Source organism: Molossus molossus, unplaced genomic scaffold, assembly GCF_014108415.1.
Source record: "Molossus molossus isolate mMolMol1 unplaced genomic scaffold, mMolMol1.p scaffold_m16_p_2, whole genome shotgun sequence".
Taxonomy (NCBI): Eukaryota; Metazoa; Chordata; class Mammalia; order Chiroptera; family Molossidae; genus Molossus; species Molossus molossus.
In genome coordinates this window covers 138,019,408-138,038,851 of record NW_023425355.1, presented here as the reverse complement: position 1 = coordinate 138,038,851, position 19,444 = coordinate 138,019,408, and the positions used below count along the sequence as shown (strand labels likewise).

General features: G+C 41.5%; 1 protein-coding gene and 1 non-coding gene across 2 annotated transcripts in view; both read right to left on the bottom strand.

Annotated features, from left to right (window-relative positions):
* Positions 1 to 19,444, bottom strand: part of CTPS2 (CTP synthase 2) — a 118,137-nt gene that overhangs the window by 63,832 nt on the left and 34,861 nt on the right. Inside the window, exons 9-13 of the mRNA XM_036270244.1 lie at positions 16,675 to 16,807; positions 11,250 to 11,338; positions 10,222 to 10,316; positions 7,701 to 7,763; positions 7,549 to 7,592 (exon numbers count right to left, since the gene is read on the bottom strand). Coding sequence (XP_036126137.1) covers positions 7,549 to 7,592; positions 7,701 to 7,763; positions 10,222 to 10,316; positions 11,250 to 11,338; positions 16,675 to 16,807 — 424 coding nt within the window. The remainder of the gene's footprint in view (positions 1 to 7,548; positions 7,593 to 7,700; positions 7,764 to 10,221; positions 10,317 to 11,249; positions 11,339 to 16,674; positions 16,808 to 19,444) is intronic.
* On the bottom strand, positions 17,101 to 17,207 carry LOC118636734. Its single transcript, XR_004960721.1, has one exon. It is a non-coding gene; the product is annotated as a U6 spliceosomal RNA (small nuclear RNA).

The following is a 19,444-nucleotide window of genomic DNA, read 5'->3' as shown; positions in this document are numbered from 1 at the left end:
TATAAAAGAAGTCATATGTATGATAAATAACTAAAGGTGAAATAATATTAAATACCACAATCTCAAATTTCCTTTGGCATCTGCTTAAAATGCTTCAAATTTCTCACTTTTCCTTACCAATACCACCATCCAAGTGTGCATGTGTGTGTTGATGTGTCTGAAGGTGGAACATGGGTTCTGTTCTCAGGATATTATATCTATGTAAATTCGGGTTCTTAAAATTACTGTTTTCAATAAACAGAAAAGAAATACTAAAAATTAAATATATCCACATACCTAAACATTGGATTGAGATCCTTTTTCTACATATGTCTCAGAAGCCAAAAATATTTTAAATATAAAGTTCACAATGCCATGAACTATCTTCTACTTGAACTGGAGAAATCTAAAGCCAAATTCAAGGACAAGGGTGTCAGCAACAGCCATGTGATTGATATAAAGTCAAAATGTAGATCAGCTACAACTGTATTCCTGGTAAGCATCATCTAAAAGTCAGATAAAGATACTTCAAAGCAAGCCAAAAAATCAAATTTGCTGTAGAATCCTAAATGTCTGCAAAGTCTCAGAGCCTTCTATTTTACCTTGTGGATTAAGCAGAGAAACAATGCAATAAAATAAATTTTACTCACTCTCTCCTGGTACTCTCAGACTCAGGAAGCGTTTACCTTCATTCTTAGAGAAAAATCTATTTCTCCTATATAAGAGACACCTCCTCCTAGATATCTGCCCTGGATGCCAGTATCTCTAATGATTTCATAAGCAAACATAAGACTAATCATGCATGCCAAAGGTAGGTCATGATGGTCCATGAAGGGGATCAGAACTTAACACCCCAAAATATGTCTGTTTGATATAGGCATTAGTTTGAGCTGATTATTTTTAAGAAACAGCAGACATAGGAGAAGCTCTGAAAATTGAATAAAAGTAAAAATTATCCTTTTGTAAGAGACATTATAAGGGAATCTCTATTTGTAATGGTGTCTCCCTCTCTGTACCAGGAAGAGGAAGTGACTATAAATCTCCAGGAACTGCCCTGGCCGGTTTGGCTCAGCGGTTAGAGTATCAGCCCACGGACCAGAGAGTCCCGGGTTCAGTTCCTGCTAAGTGCACATACCTCGGTTGCAGTTTTCCCTGGCCCTGGTTGGGGTCATGTGGATGGCAACCAGTCGATGTGTCTCTCTCACATACATGTTTCTCTCTTTTCTCCCCTCTCTCCCTCCCACTCTATCTGAAGATAAATGCAAAACATGTCCTCAGGTGAGGATAAATAAATAAGTCTCCAGAAACTCTTATCAAAGGATAAGGTGGAGGATTTAAATCTGTATAACAACCTTACCTTTGTTTTCTTCTTTTCCTGGCCACCTCCCATTACTGAATTCCCCCACCTCCAACATCTTCTTTTGTCTTTAGCTGGAGATGGTATTTAAGGTGGTAGCATGGGCCATTTCAGGGAGTTACACCATTTTCTTGAGTTTCTCCCATGTATACAGAATGTACACATTATTAAACTTTGTTTTTCCCCTATTAATTTGTTTTTGATTACAGAGGGGGTCTCAGCCAAGAATCTAGAAGGGTAGAGGAAAAATGATTTTTCCTCCCCCATATCCATGAAACAGATTTTAGCAGCAAATACACCTAAAAGAGGCTCCTGGTTTCCAAATTATTTACTTTTTTAGCTAGAAGGGTCAGAATGGCCATTACACACTGTAAGTCATTGTTACTTGCTTAAGTTTAAGTGATTCCCTAGGCTTCCTGGTGTTTGCTGCCTGGTGATTCTATTACCTTGGTCTTTTTTTTTATAATAAGACTTCTCACCATCATCACAAATGCTGGCTCTTAAGGCTATTCTTCTCCAACAAACTGATTGCAGGCCATAAAAATGTTCAGTAGCAATTAGGTTTTATTGTTCTCATCTCACTTATGAGTATAGAAGCTTTCAAAATGTAAAACGCACATATCCTCTGATTTAGCAATTCCCCTTCTAGGAATTCATCCGACAGAAGTGTGAATGTCTGGGTACAAGAACATATGAACATGGATACTAATTTGCAGCATGATTTAACGTAACAAAATAATGGACACAACCTAAATATTCATCAGTTTGAGGCAGGTTAAATAAAGAATGATGTAGACAGCAAGGCAAGCATATGGAAGATCCCTGTGTGCTGATGTGGAGTGATCAGTACAAAAAACAAGAGGGAATAGTATCCTCCAGCATGCTAGCATATGTATTTGTTAAAAAGGAAACATATATCCATATATGTGTTTGGGTATGTGGGCACACACACACACACACACACACACACACACACACATACACACACAACCAGTAAAGGATGGGTCATCAAAGAGCATTGCCAAAGCTATGCAACAGTGGCACCTACTGGTAAAAATCATTTCCTATCCCAAAGTATTATCTTAAAAAAGAAAACCCATCGCTTGCCTATACAGCCATTTCAGCCATTAGGCAGGAAATATGTTTACATCACAGCTTCATAAGGAACTTTTGGAAGTTATGGTTCGTTGTAATCTGAATTTCAAGCTATAAAAGGAGTAAAGAATATCTCTATATCCTTCCATGTATTGATCTCCAACCTATAATGTTAAGTGAAAAAAAAAAAAAACAGGCAGAAAAAAAGGGGAAACATCTGTAATACTTTCAACAATAAAAAAAAATGTATGAGTATGCTACCACTTATCAAGGAAGGGGAGGTAGACATGCAGGTTTACTTATATTTTAAAAATGGAAAGATAACCTCCCAAAATAATAATTAATGGCTGCCATAAGGAAAGGAAGGGAATAGGCTGAAGGAGAGAGAAATATAAGTGGATTTCTCTAAATCAGTGGTTCTCAATGGGGGCTATTCTGCCTGTGCTCCCAGGGGATGTTTGGAGTCACAGTTTTTTTTAGTGTCACAATTGGGGATTGGGAGATTTGTACTATTAACGTTTAGTAGATAGAAGCCAGGAGGCTCCCGAATATCCTACAGTGCACAGGACAGTCCCCACCACAAAGAATTACCCAGTCCAAATGTCAATAGTGCAAATTATATATCTAATAAGAAACTTGTATCTAGAACACCTAAAGAACACCTACAATTTAATAATAAAAAGAAAAAATAACCCGATTTTAAAATGAGCAAGGTGTCTGAATAGACATTTCTCCAAAGATGATATACAAGTAGTCAGTAAACACATGAAAATATGCTCAATATCCTAAGACATCAAGGAAAAGCAAATCAAATCCACATGAGATATAACTTTATGTCCACTGGGATGGCTATAATCAGAAAGACAGACAATAACTAACAAGTGTTAAGGATGTGGAGAAATCGATGCCCTCATATACTGCAGATGGGAATGTAAAATATTGCAGCCACTTTTGAAAACAGTCTGGCAATTCCTCAAAAGGTTAAACATACAGTCACCATATGATCCACAATTCCACTCTTAGGTGTATATATCCACGTGAAATGAAAACATATGTTCACATAAGAACGTACACACAATGTTCATAGCAGCATTATTCATAATAGTAAAAAAGTGGAAATAATTCGAATTGTCCATCAATGGGTGAATTTATTAATAAAATGTGTTATATCTATATAATGGAAAATTATTCAGCAATAAAAAGAAATAAAGTACTGGTAGATGTTATAGACAGATGTAGACATCATTATGCTAGGGGAAAAAAGCCAGTCACAAAAGGCCATATATTCTATGATTCTATTTATATGAAATGTCCAGAATGGGAAAACCCATAGAGACAGAAAACAGATTATTGGCTGTCTAGGGCTGGAGTGGGAGTATGAAGAAGGAGGTTTGGGGGTGTCAGCTAAGGGGTGTGGAGTTTCTTTCAGGGTAATGAAAATAATCCAAATTCAAAGGGCTTCCGGTCAAGATGGCAGCATAGGTAAACACGGTATCGCGTCCTCCCACAACCACGTCAAAGTTACAACTAAACTATAGAACAACCACCATTCAAAACCGCCTGAAATCAAGCTGAATGGAAGTCGTACAACTACGGAATGAAAGCAGCAGCCACATCCAGATTGGTAGGAGGGGCAGAGGCGCGACGGGCTGGTCCCGCACCCAAGTGTGGCAGATAAAAATCAGGAGGATCCCGCGGCTGGGAAGGTCCTTCCTGAGGACTGAGGGGTCCCCGTCCCACACCAGGTGCCCCACTCAGGGTTCCAGTGCCAGGAAGAGAAGTCCCCATAACTTCTGGCTGGAAAACCAGAGGGAACTGAGGCTCAGGGAAGCCGAAGCAGCTGGAGCCCCAGGCAGCTCCTTAAAGGGCCCGTGCACGGACTTACCAGACTCTCTCCCTCTAAGCTCGGAGGGGAGGCAGCTCCAGGGGCACCAGAGACACACAGGGAAGAACTGAGCTGTTTGGCACTGGAGTGAGGGCTGGAGAGGGAGCTTTCTCCGGGACAAATGTGCTGTCAGAGGCCTTTGTTCCTTTGGTGAGCCCTTCCCTGGGGCGGCAGACAGAAGCCATATCTGGGACTCCAGCAACCTGGCTCACACTGGTAGCCCCACCCTGGTTACCCCCTGAGGCCCCGCCCCACCCCACCCCACCCAACTTTCAGGCCCACCCACGCTGTTGCCACTTGCTTAACCATAGGATTGGCCTGTCTTGGATCCTGCTTCAGGTTTTCCTAAATTCTTTCAAACGAGCAGCATCTGGTCTCAGCTAACCCCATACCTCTCATTAAGTAATACACTGAAACAAACACAGGGAGGCAGCCAAAATGAGGAGACAGAGAAACAGGTCCCAAAGGAAAGAACAGAACAAAACCCCAATAAAAGAACTAAGCGAAATGGAGATAAGCAACCTAACAGATGCTGAGTTTAAAATACTGCTTATAAGGATGCTCAGTGAACTTAGTGAGGCCTCAAGAGCATAAAAAAAGGACCAGTCAGAAATCATAGATGCACAGTTAGAATTGAAGGAGGCATTAACTGAAATAAAGAATAATTTACACAGCTTCAATAATAGAGTACGTAAATCCAAGGAGCAAACCATCGATTTGGAATATAAGGAAGCATAAAATGCCCAATCAGAACAGCTAAAAGAAAAAAGAATCCAAAAAAATGAGGAGAGTATAAGGAGCCTCTGGGACAACTTCAAGCATGCCAACATTCGCATCTGGGGGGTGCCAGAAGGAGAAGAACGAGAACAAGAAATCGAAAACCTGTTTGAAACAATATTGGCAGAAAACTTTCCTAACTTGGTGAAGGAAACAGACATACAAGTCCAAGAAGCACAGAGAGTCCCAAACAAAATGAACCCCAAGAGGCCCACACCAAGACACATCATCATCAAAATGCAAAAGGTTCAAGACAAAGAGAGAATCTTAAAAGCAGCAAGAGAAAGGCAGCTAGTTACCTACAAGGGAGTTCCCATTAGGCTGTCAGCTGATTTCTCAAAAGAAACTTTGCAGGCCAGAAGGGAGTGGCAAGAAATATTCAGAGTGATGAAAAGCAAGAACCTACAACCAAGATTACTCTATTCTGCAAAGCTGTCATTTAGAATTGATGGCCATATAAAGACTTTCCCAGACAAGAAAAAGTTAAAGGAGTTCATCACCACCAAACCATTATTATATGAAATGATGAAGGGTCTTTTGGAAGAAAAAGATAAAATGTTTGAAGAAACAAAATGTCAATGAATACATATCTATCAACAATGGAATCTACAAACAAAATGAACAGGTAGAACAGAAACATTCTCATAGATACAGAGAACATTTTGTTGGTTGCCAGATGGGAGGGGGGTGGGGGAATGGGTGAAAAAGGTGAAGGGATTAAGAAGTACAAATTCATTGCTAGACTGACAAACCTCAAAGGGAAAGGGGTTGGGGGGGGTGGGAAGAAATAAACCAAAGAACTTATATGCATAACCAATGGACACAGACAATAGTGTGGGAAAAAACGGGAGGGGGGCGGGAGTGGGGAGGAGGGGGGTCAATGTGGAATATCCACAATAAAGATTTTACATTCCACAATAAAGATTTAAAAAAAAAAAAAGAAAGAAAATAATCCAAAATCTATTGTAATGATGGTTGCACAGATCTCTGAAAATGCTAAAAGCCACTGAATTATATACTTCAAATGGTTAAATTTTATGGAATGTAAACTATATCGCAATAAAACTGTTTTAAAAAACAAATTACAATGGTGAGGTATGTACCCTGATAGAGATGGATACAAGGTACTGTAGGGGTTCAGAATAAGTTGCCCCAGATATGCCTCTGTGGTATGCAGATTGTTTTGAGCTAAAGGCAACTGAGATCCTACTGGTTCAAGAGAAACTTCTGCCCTCACCACCTTAACTACCTGGAACAATTTGAATTTGGGCTCTTACCCATAAGAGATTATCAAAAACAATCTTTTTTTTTTTTTACCTATCTATAAAATAGGATAAACTGCTAATTATTGAACATCTGCTCTTCACATCATCCTGAGAATGACCAACCTCTCCTCTGAAGCCAGAAGGTGTTTTACTTCATCCTTAGCTCAGGATGCCACATATATCTCATTTTCCTTTTCTGTCTCTGAACCTCTCATGCATGTTGGGATTCTTACTCTCTCATGTATGTGTGGTTCCCATACATATGTATGCAATTAAATTGTGTTATTTTCTTTTGTTACTCTGTCTCACATCAAGTTAATTATTAGACCCACTGAAAAAATTTAAAGAGTAGAGGAAAATTTCTTCCTCCCCCACAGCACAGACGGCAGAAGCTAGGAAAGAAAGGAGGTCAGAAAAAGCTTCCCAGGGTAAATAGGAAATTGTCAGTCATGGGGTATGGTTTTTGTTTTTTTTTTAATTAAATTCTTCACTGAGATTCTAGGGAGAGGGAGGTCACAGGAGGGGAACATCTTGGGTGTAGGGAATCTCAAGATACATCTAAAAAAACTTGTTTAGATTGTCCAAACACAAACCCCAAGTGTGGGAGGGATGGAGACGCCATGGGTTGAATTAGCAAAGCAGCAGGTGACAAAGCACAACAGCCTGCACTCCCAGCCAAGAACCTTCAACTGAATATTTTACTGGAAAAGGAATTAGTGGAAAATGAGGAGCAGCGGAAGAACAGCTGTCACTTTTGTTTTAGAAAGACAGATGACCGCCAGTGTGGAAACTAGACAGACGGGGATGAGTCTAGGGACAGGCCAGCCCATTTATTTATATTAGCTGTTATAAATTGTTGTCACAGTCAATTTAATCCTTTCCTAAACATTAAGTTTGAACTGCTGCAAAGAGAAATCAGTCCAGGATTGTGTCTTTCTTCAAAACATAGCTGACAAGACAGACTATTGAAAACAAAGCAGTTATTATTATAAAATAATAATAATAAAATCATATATAATTTTAAATGTCCTGATAATATAATAAAAATAAGAGTAATAATAAAAATATCATATAATTTTCAATGTTCTGATAGTGTAGTGAAAAAATAATAATAGCCCCTTATGACTTTAGGCAAAAGCCAGAAACAAAATGACAATGACCCAATCCAGAAAGATAAACAAGCTACTTACCACAGGAACACGAGCATTTGGCTCAAATTCTGTGGAATCAGCATCTGAAGATTAAGAAATGAATCCAATAATTCACCAATATTGCTGAAAAAATATTTTAAGTAAAAAGACTTTTGTTAAATAAAAGGTTAGTCGATAAATCTCAGACTTACCTTTCAAGTTAAGGCAGTTCCTTGCAAACTCTATCACTGCTAGTTGCATCCCAAGGCAAATTCCTATTTTAAAAAGCACATATATAAAGCAAATGAACATATGTTGTATTTCTTCATATTTTTTGTTCATCTGTTTGCTGTCTGTCTCCACCATCTAGAGTGCAGGCTCTGAGAGAGCAAGCCTCTGACCGTTGGCTTCACTGCTGGACCCTATGCACTCAGAACATCTGTTGCAGAGGCTCGGAAGGGGGTGAGACAACTTGAACTTGAAGAGGAAAGAATTCAAGGTCAAAAAAGGGCAGGAAAGGGTAGGGCAAGTTCCAAAAGGCAAACCTCCCTCCCTCCAAATATGACTCTAAATTGAGGCACATGTATGGACTGCAAAGCTGTCCCAGAGCGCTCCAGTCCTTCAGAGAATATCTAACAATACCTAATCAAGAGGGGGCTCCAAACTCCCACTTCTCAGTTTCACAGCTTTAATTATGGGCTTTGCCTGAGGGCAGTCTCAGGCTGGCCAGTGGGCTGGGATCTGAAGAACACCAACAGGTGGGCAGGGGAACCCAGAACAGCCCTATAACCTCACTGTAGGAAAATGGCACCTCCACTTTGCGATTAAGTGTGGTGGAAAGAAGGGCAGGGAGATGCAAAATGGAACTGAACAAAGAGCTCAATAAGGAGAAAGAAACTTATGTAGCCCCAGGCCTGTTGCCACAGGGATGTGCCCTTCACCCATCTCCACATTCACTGAGGCCCACCAATTTCTGTCCACTAAACAAATGCCAAAGAGCATTCCAGATGCTCTGAGAGGCATATCCAAGGTACACAAGAGATTCAAAGGAGAGAGCCATCAATATACCAAACATGCCAGGACAAAACTCAGTAAGCATGAAAGAGCTGAGTGAAGGTCCCACATGGCTAGGACACAAAGAGGTGCTGTGTTTAAGAGAAAGTTAGAGTTGACAACTGTTCTATGCAAAGATAATTATCTGAAGAACACTAACCACATTTAGACAGAAAACAAACAAGATTACTTCAAAAGAAAACAATGGCCCAGAAGGGTAAAACAAAACAAGGTATCAAGGCAACTACTCCTGGCTTCTCTTTTGAAAATGGATCCCAGGAAGCTAATCAAAGAACAGGCGATGGGAAAAATGAATAGTCTGCTGATAGTAAAAGGTACCCAAGCCTGACAACTAGGTCTGCAAACCCACCAATACATCCAAGCACAGTGTGAAACACAGCCTCTCCCTACTTCCTCTCCTGCCTGTATCTCTACCTGCAGGGCTGCCTTTATCCCATCAAGGATCCATTTCATCTGGTTTCACTGGCACAGAAGCCACGCTTTGCAATTTGTAACAAAAGCATTAAAAAGACCCAGCTCTACTAAATTTTAACAGAGCTGTTCCTGTAACGTTGGACGGTCTTTCTGTATTATCTTTTCTAGAAGGAGCATATAAATTTCAATTTCACCATTTTTTATTCTGATTAGAAAGAATATTATGAAGTTCTGATGAATGGTTCTCTACTTTAAGTGGTAAAAAGATGGATTTGGATGGGAATCTGAAGTCAGGGCAGGTATAGACAGCAACTTCTCGCAGCCTCTTGCTACAAACCAGAGCAATGATAAGTTCTCCAAACTTTTTCTGTAAAGGGCCAGATAGTAAAGATTTCTGGCTTTGCAGGCTGTAGGGTCTCAAACTCTGACATTGTATCACAAAAGCTGCCATACACAATATATAAACAAATTGGTGTGGCTATGTGCCAATAAAACTTCATTTATAAAAACAGCCCATAGCCCAGCTGGTGTGGCTCAGTGGTTGAGCGTCAACCCATGCAACAAGAGGTCGCCAGTTCGGTCAAGGCACATGCCCAGGTTGTGGGCCAAATTCCCAGTGAGGGGGGCATGCAGGAGGCCGCCAGTCGATGCTCTTTCTCATCGATATTTCGCTCTCTCTCTCTCCCTCTCCCTTCCTATCTTTCTAAAATCAATAAAGAAAAAAAAATTTTTTAATAAAAAATAAAAACAGCTCTGACCGGTTGAGCTCAGTGGTTGCAGCATTGGCCCAAGGACCAATGAGTCCTGGGTTTGATTCTGGTCAAGGGTACTTACCTTGGTTGCAGTTCATCCCGGCCCTGGTAAGGGTCATGTGGGAGGCAACCAGCTGATGTGTTTCTCTCACATCGATGTCTTTCTCTCTCTCACATCGATGTCTTTCTCTCTCTCTCTCTCTCTCTCTCTCTCTCCCTCCCTCCCTCCCTCCTCCCACTCTATCTGAAGATAAATAGAAAAAAAAAAATTTCTTCACTGAGAATTAAAAAATAAAATAAAAATAAAAACAGCCCAAATGCCAGGTTTAGTCTTCAGGATATAGTTTGCTGACCCTTGTAGCAGACTATTTGGTATTGAATATTCAAATCTGAGATCACATCTTTTATATTAACAAACCCTATTAAGTGTTACCCCTACCAGGTGTCAAAAATCTAATAAAGTCATAGTTAGGATCATAAACATGAGTTTTACCCAGAAAAGGAATCTTCTTTGCCCTTGCCCAAGAAATCGCCTGGAGTTTTCCCAATGTTCCTCTGATTCCGAAGCCTCCTGGCACCAGAACACCACTGTAATCAACACAAGATGAGAGTGAATTTGACATTATTTTTTATTTTTGAAACTCTTATTTTCAGCCTTTCATACTTCCTGATCCTCAATCTAACGCTAGAGCATATGCTTGAGGTCTGTATTCAGAACTGATTACATGATCTAACACCTGAACTTTCTTTTTGAAATCTTCCCAGCATATGAAGAAGCTGCAACAATTTCTCACAGCTGACCTCGATATATATTTTTCTGATAGGTCTTTGTGACATGAGCATAGTAACTGAGCAACTCAACTGAATGTAAAATGCTACTGGATTATCTGAATAAAAATAGTTTAAGGTTTTTTTAAAAAAGCACTATTATAAAAATGTTAAGAACTCTTATATAATTAGAAAGAAATTTCTGGTAAAATCAACCTAAGATTTCAATTGCTAATTAAGTAGAACACATAAAAATGTCCTTGTTAGAAGACACTTTAGAGAATTTCTAGACAGTCATTTGAAAAGACAAGAGTTCAAGAGAAAAACTAGGAGGGTCATGCTACCCTCACAATGCAATGCTACCCTCAAGAGTTCTGTCCATCAATTATAAAATTAAAATTAAATGGTGTTGAAAAGAAAATATAACCAAGAGGAGGGTTGTCATCCTTGCACTTTAACTTTGTGTAAGATTCATCTCTGCATCTTTCAGTACAATCAACATACTTTCTCTTTAACACAGGATCCCTATTGTCCCCAAAACAAAACCAGTTCCATTGCACATGCCACTAACATTAACACAGCACATTACAAAGTAAATGCGGTATGAATGTGGCACAACCACACATAATGACCACAAATATTCCAGGCTACCTTTCAAAATGCACAAAAATTAATAATTGGGGTCAATCAAGTCATTATAGAAAAAGCACAGTAGCATTCTCCTAACTGGTGTGAACCGTCTCCAGGACTCACTCAGCTTTGCATAGCTTCTGCCATGCTTCATGGAATTTCACAGGGTCCTCAGATTCAGTGGTGTGCTCCAGATCAATGGAATCTATGTACTGAAAACATCCAACAGATTAAAGGAACAGTTAAGAAAAGTAAATACTCAGAAATACAAGAACTATCTAACACTATGACAAAATTATTCAATAACTACTTGTTATGTAAACACTGTATTGGACACTTGGGACAGAAAAGCATGATCTCTGTCTTGGAGCTCTTATAATCTTTAAAGAAGATTATGGAAACAGATAAATAGGCAGCAACAACACAGTGGGATAATGACCATAATGAGCAAAGAAGAAAATGCAGCAGAAGTAACCAGGAGCCACACCTAATCTAGACCTGGACACTGGAGGAAAGAAGGGAGGTGGTGTCCTCAGGGAAGACTGCTGGGTAGGTGATGTGCAAAAAGCTAAGTCCTCGCCCTGGCCGGTTTGGCTCAGCGGTTAGAGCGTCGGCCTACGGTCTGGAGAGACCCGGGTTTGGTTCCCGCTAAGGGCGCGTACCTCGGTTGCAGTTTGTCCCCGGCCCTGGTCGGTTGTGTGGGTGGCAACCACTCGATGTGTTCCTTTCACATCGATGTTTCTCTCTCTCTGTTCCTCTCTCTCCCTCCCACTCTGCCTGAACAAAGAAAAAGGAAAAATGTCCTCGGGTGAGGATAAAAAAAAAAAAAAAAAAAAAAAAAAAAAAGCTAAGTCCTCAAGGATAAGCGGAAGATGAGCATGTGTGTGCATATTGGGAGGCAGGTGGAAAGGTGTGCAGAAGATAAAAGGGAGAAAGGGTGAGGAGGGAAGTAACAGTGTATGAAACCTCAGAGAAAGAGAGAAAGTGGTGGCCACTCTGGGGCCCTCAAAAGAGGCTCCACCCAAGCAGATAAGTTTACAGTTGAAGCCACTGAAAGGTTTTAAATAAAGGGACAACAGGAACAACGAGAACAGAGAGAGGCTTTAGAAGGATCTTCTGGGACAATGTGGGAAATGGAGGAAGGACTGGAAAGCAGTAGGGAAGTCACTGCAGTAGGCCCAGCAACATAAACACAAAATAGACTGCCCTTAAAAAGAATCTGCCGCCCTGGCCGGTTTGGCTCAGCGGTTAGAGCGTCGGCCTGTGGTCCTGAGAGACCCGGGTTCGGTTCCCGCTAAGGGCACGTACCTCGGTTGTGGTTTGTCCCCGGCCCTGGTAGGTCGTGCGGGTGGCAGCCACTCGATGTGTTCCTTTCACATCGATGTTTCTCTCTCTCTCTGTTCCTCTCTCTCCCTCCCACTCTATCTGAACAAAAAATGGAAAAATGTCCTCAGGTGAGGATAAAAAAAAAAAAAAAAAAGAATCTGCCAGACTTCCGGTCAAGATGGCGGCATAGGTAACCGCAGTATCGCGTCCTCCCACAACCACATCAAAGTTACAACTAAACTACAGAACAACCATCATTCAAAACTGCCTGAAAGCAAGCTGAATGGAAGTCCTACAACTACGAAATTAAAGCAGCAGCTGCATCAAGACTGGTAGGAGGGCGGAGGGGACGGGCTGGTCCCACACCCACGTGTGGCGGATAAAAATCAGGAGGACACCTCGGCTGGGAAGGTCCTTCCTGAGGACTGAGGGGTCCCCGTCCCACACCAGGTGCCCCACTCAGTGTTCCAGTGCCAGGAAGAGAATCCCCATCACTTCTGGCTGGAAAAACCAGCAGGAACTGAGGCTCAGGGAGGCTGAGGCAGCTGGAGCCCCAGGCAGCTCCCTAAAGGGCCCGCGGACTTATCGGACTCTCTCCCTCTAAGCTTGGAGGGGAGGCAGCTCGAGGGGCGCCAGAGACATACAGGGAAGAACTGAGCTGTTTGGCACTAGAGCGAGGGCTGGAGAGGGGGCTTTCTCAGGGACAAACATGCTGTAAGAGGCCTTTGTTCCTTTGGTGAGCCCTTCCCGAGGGTGGCAGACAGTCTCCATATCTGGGACTCCAGCAACCTGTCTCACACTGGTAGCCCCACACTGGTGACTCCCTGAGGCCCCGCCCCGGCCCACCCAACTTTCAAGCCCACCCAACTTTCAAGCCCACCCAAGCTGTTGCCACTTGCTTAACCATAGGATTGGCCTGTCTTGGATCCTGCTTCAGGTTTTTCCTAAATTCTTTTAAATGAGCAGCATCTGGTCTCAGCGAGCCCCATACCTCTCATTAAGTAATACACTGAAACAGACACAGGGAGGCAGCCAAAATGAGGAGACAAAGAAACAGGTCCCAAATGAAAGAACAGAACAAAACCCCAGGAAAAGAACTAAGCGAAATGGAGATAAGCAACCTAACAGATACTGAGTTCAAAATACTGCTTATAAGGATGCTCAATGAACTTAGTGAGAACCTCAGTGAACTTAGTGAGGCCTCAAGAGCATAAGAAAAGGACCAGTCAGGCCCTGGCCGATTTGGCTCAGCGGTTAGAGCTTCGGCCTGCGGTCCGGAGAGACCTGCGTTCGGTTCCCGCTAAGGGCGCGTACTTCGGTTGCAGTTTGTCCCCGGCCCTGGTTGGTCGTGTGGGTGGCAGCCACTCAATGTGTCCCTTCACATCGATGTTTCTCTCTCTCTCTCCCTCCCACTCTATCTGTACAAAAAATGGAAAGATATCCTCGGGTGAGGATAAAAAAAAAAAAAAAAGGACCAGTTAGAAATCATGGATACACAGTTAGAATTGAAGGAGGCATTAACTGAAATAAAGAATAATTTACACAGCTTCAGTAATAAAGTATGTAAATCCAAGGAGCAAACCATTGATTTGGAATATAAGGAAGCAAAAAACACACAATCAGAACAGCAAAAAGAAAAAAGAATCCAAAGAAATGAGGATAGTGTAAGGAGCCTCTGGGACAACTTCAAGCGTGCCAACATTCGCATCTTGGGGGTGCCCGAAGGAGAAGAGAGAGAACAAGAAATCTGAAAACCTGTTTGAAACAATAATGGCAGAAAACTTTCCTAACTTGGTGAAGGAAACAGACATACAAGTCCAGGAAGCACAGAGAGTCCCAAACAAGATGAACTCCAAGAGGCCCACACCAAGACACATCATCATCAAAATGCAAAAGGTTCAAGACAAAGAGAGAATCTTAAAAGCAGCAAGAGAAAAGCAGCTAGTTACCTACAAGGGAGTTCCCATTAGGCTGTCAGCTGATTTCTCAAAAGAAACTTTGCAGGCCAGAAGGGAGTGGCAAGAAATATTCAGAGTGATGAAAACCAAGAACCTACAACCAAAATTACTCTATCCTGCAAAGCTGTCATTTAGAATTGATGGACATATAAAAACTTTCCCAGACAAGAAAAAGTTAAAGGAGTTCATCACTACCAAACCGTTATTATATGAAATGATGAAGGGTCTTTTTGAAGAAAAAGATAAAATGTATGAACAAACAAAATGGCAATGAATACATATCTATCAACAATGGAATCTACAAACAAAATGAACAGGAAGAACAGAAACATTCTCATAGATACAGAGAACATTTTGTTGGTTGCCAGATGGGAGGGGGGTGGGGGAATGGGTGAAAAAGGTGAAGGGATTAAGAAGTACAAATTCATTGCTAGACTGACAAACCTCAAAGGGAAAGGGGTTGGGGGGGGGAGAAATAAACCAAAGAACTTATATGCATAACCAATGGACACAGACAATAGTGTGGGAAAAGGTGGGAGGGAGGCGGGAGTGGGGAGGAGGGGGTCAATGGGGGAAAAATGTGGAACATCTGTAATACATTTTACATCCAACAATAAAGATTAAAAAAAAAAAAGAAAAGAATCTACCAGGACCATGACTCACATAGTAATGAGTAGAAGTTAATGTCAATGAATTCTATTAAACGACAACTCATGTACAACAATCTTTATGTACATCAAGTCCCCATATATCTATATTGTATTAGTATTTTTTCTATAAAATTATCTGACTATAGTCCTGGCTGGTTTGGCTCAGCGGTTAGAGCATCAGCCTGCGGTCCACAGAGACCCGGGTTCAGTTCTCGCTAAGGGTATACACCTTGGCTGCGGTTTGTCCCTGGCCCTGGTTGGGTCGTGCGGGTGGCGGCCATTCAATGGGTCCCTTTCACGTCAATGTTTCTCTCTCTTTCCCTCCTGCTCTAGATGAATAAAAAACAGAAAAAATGTCCTCAGGTGAGGATAAAAAAAAAAAATTATCTGACTATATCTTACGATAAAAACTTTTAAAGGTTTAATAAAATTTGCATCATAACAATTTTTCTATTGCTGCTTTCTTTTTTCTACAAGGGGGTGGAGGACTTAGAGGAGTGGGAAGAACAGGAAGTGCAATATTCCTTGGAAAACCAAAAATAAAAAGTGGTTAGAAAAGAAGGCTACAGCCCTGGCTGGTTTGGCTCAGTCGTTAGAGTGTTGGCCTGCAGACCAATGAGTCGCAAGTATGATTCTGGTCAAGGGCACACACCTCGATTGCAGTTTGTCCCCGGCCCTGGTCAGGGTCGTGCGGAAGGCAACCAGCCGATGTGTCCCTCTCACGTCAATGTTTCTCTCTCTCTCTCTCCCTCCCTCCCTCCCACTCTATCTGAAGATAAATAGGAAAAAAAATGTCCTTGGGTAAGGATTGGAAAAAAAGAAAGAAAGGAAGGCTACAAGAGGTAAGAGAAAAGTCATAGGTCCTAAGCTGGTGTCTAAGTAGAAGTTACTAAATTTCTTGGACATATAAATGCATCTTTTTGCTCATTGTATAAAAGTTTCACCATTTAAATCACAATAAAGCTTGCTTGAACCATGACATACCTATGCAAAATATCATTAAATATAAGCATTTATATAGAGAGAAAAGTCTAGAAAAACATGCATCAAACTGAGAATGACAGGTACAAGAGAGAAGCGAAATATCAGGGAAGAGGAATCTTTCACTTTCTGTATTTTACATGACACTTGTAAAATTTTTCTACACTGAGCAGGCACTTCTATATCTCACAAACACTAAGAATATGCTCAAGCTATATATGATAACTCCACCTCTGCTATCCCTTAATACTAATTTTGAAAAACAAATAATCACCCTTTGCCAGATATCACTCCTCCAAGTCAGAAAAGACAATATAACATTTTAAAAATCTGGATCGAATTTCAATGCTAAAGGGGGGGAAAGTTCTATTATTTTCTTGTTAGGCAAATACAATGAGCACAAAGTATGTATGGCCCTGGATATACAAAGCCTAATTTCAGAAACCGTGCCTTAAACCTGTGCACTGAACAAAGTTAGCATGGCTATCGGTGGAAAGGCCTGCTTACAAGGTTGGCACTTGGTTGGCATTTGGAAACCTGGAATTGGGGATCCTTCAACAAATCTACCTCTCTGAAACACAAGCTGTCAGAGTGAAATGACTGAAATATCCAGACAACCAGGCCGGGACTCACCATCAGATTCAACTTGTGGTTGATGGCCAAGGCTGAGTGTTCCAAAGCTTTGAACACAGAGGCATAGCAGTCCCTCAACTTGGTGTATTTGCCAACCAGGGCTATGGAGCACATTTTCTGTAACCTTTCATACCTGGGAGGGAAGATAAGCTTAAGGTTATACACATGTAACATAACATCACAAACATAATGACAACCACTGTTCATATCCCAAAAAACTTTTCATATATAGTCGTCTTTTTTCTTCTGAATGTATCTTAGCGCCATTCTCCTTTGCAAATTCAGACCTTTCCTTCCTCCCCTTTCATGTTTTTGTTGTCACAAATTATACCTATTTATGCCTTGAGTTCATTTCCAAATTGCAGTAGCTATTGTCTTCTCTCTTTTTAAATGTTTTTACCTCCTCTAGCCTTCATGTGATATTTTAAAAATGTGGAACTCTTCACAAATTTGGGTGTCATCCTTGCGCAGGGACCATACTCATTTTCTCTGTATCGTTTCAATTTTAGTATATGTACTGCCGAAACAAGCACCCAAGGCACTTTACAAAATCTTAGGAGCAGACAAGCCTTGAACTTGATGTACTTGATTCAAATCTCCACTCCATCCCCAAAGAATTCAAACCTGTATGCAGACAGATTTTCAAAATCATAAGAAATCGCAATGTTGGTTTACATAAGCAAGCACAGATGTAAATCAGAGAAAAAGTTAAAAGCATTAAAAATATTTTAAAAAGCTGTCCCTATCTTATAAACATCAGTTGTCCTTAAATTCATTTATAAGGTGGCTTTGTATAAAAAAATGCATTCTGAGTGTCAATAGGAAACACTCCAATATTAACTTTGTATGGTGACATTATAGTTTTTAAAAATGCATTCAAAGTGCCTACATTAAAAATTGCTATACCTATATAATTTTATTAACCAATGTCACCCTAATAAATTCAATAAATTTTTTTTTAATTGCTACATTCCCAGCCAGCACACAAAAGCCAGGTTATTCATGGCATGCCTGAAGAATGGTGCTAAGAGAACTATTTAAAATGTTACAAGGCATTTAGATCATTGTTATGAGAAAATTCCATTCTACACAAGATGCTCAATCACATATTACCATTAGAGACACAATCTTTACTGTTGATTTTGTCAGAAAATCTGTTCAAGGATCATGAAAAATGTCTGGTCTGATACTAAGTATGTGGAAATGTCATCTTGGGGGCTGAAGATATTTTAGGGCTTGGAAGCAAACCTTCCTCCAACACCTTAGAACAAAAATGTTACTGTGATGAGGAATATTTCTCATCAACATCTGCAAGGAGCACAAGAGCAACATGGTGGCAAACAGGCTAGGAGGGGAAAATGCACAAGAAGCAAAGAAGTCAAACTAGCAGTAAAGGTGACCTTCTAGGAAGGTGACTAAAGTATCTGAGAGAAGGCTGCTAAACCTTCCACTTGCTACTTAATTTTATGTTGCTCTGGAGATTGCGTAGCTGTCCTTGCTTCACCTCAGCTCTACATAAAGGATCCAGGTAACAAAGCTAGTTGGTATCAAAGCCAATATTCCAAGAGACAGCAGAAGTATGTGCTTCCTGTCCCAATGTTTGGCCCATAGGAACTGGAGATCACAACCACATTTGAGCACAGCAACTTGACTGAGCCCTCACCCCCATTGTCACTTCTACGCTGAGGGAGGGACATCAGCTCTGCTCACTGGAAGGAAGCAGGACTGGAGTCAACACTACCAGGTCCTGCTTCCGCTCAGTCATGTCTGTTCTTCCAGGGAAAGAGGAGTCACTCAGCAGCTGGGTGGGATAGGTAAGTCCAATGGGTCACACTAATCAGGAAGGAGGGCCACTGTCCAGGAAGGTATCCTGGGCCTACCCTTCTGGTGCCCTCTTTCCCTCTCGGACCTGCAGCCCAGGCTACAGAGCAATGCCCCGGCCAGCCGAGCCCCTACCTCATGGTCTTTCAACCATCACCTGGGTACGAGAGGCAGGCTGCTGACACTGCTATGAGCTGCTGGTAGGAGGCAGACCTGGGGTCCACTTTGCAGGCCCCAAGTCCCCTTACTTGACTGATAAGCAAGGTTATCCACACTTCAGCCTTGGGCCCCACACAAGCTCTCCCCTTCAGTTCAATGAGGAACCCCTGGCCTCTGAGCAGCACTGGACTTCCATGATCAAAGCTACCCTTTGACCTGTTTGCCTCTACAGGCTGTACTGAGGGGACAGGGCCTAAAAAAATGAACACTCCAAACCGCCATTACCGATAAACCCACATCACCGCCAACATGATGCAGAGGGACCGATGTTCAATACCCACCCTCAGAACCTGTGAATGTGACCATATTTGGAAAATGGATCTTTGCAGATGCAATTAAGTTAAGGATCTCAAGATGAGGTCATCCTGGATTAGGATGGGCCCTAAATCCAAAAATAAGAATCGTTATAAAAGAAGAGAAGGGGGGAAGACACAGAGAAGTCTATGCGACAACAGAGGCGGAGATTGGAGTGCTGTGGCCATAAGCCAAGGAACACCAAGGACTGCTGGCAGCCCCCAAAGCTAGAAGAGACAAATGGACCAGATTTTCCCTCTGAGCCTCTCCCAGAGGAACCACTCTGCGGATGCCTTGGTTTTGAACCTCTGACCTCCACAACTGTGAGAGGATGAATTTCTGCTGTTTTAAGCCACCCAGTTTGTGGTACTTTGTAGCAGCAGCCACAGGAAACTAATTATATCTGGCTTTAAACACTGGCTTTAAAAAGCACAGA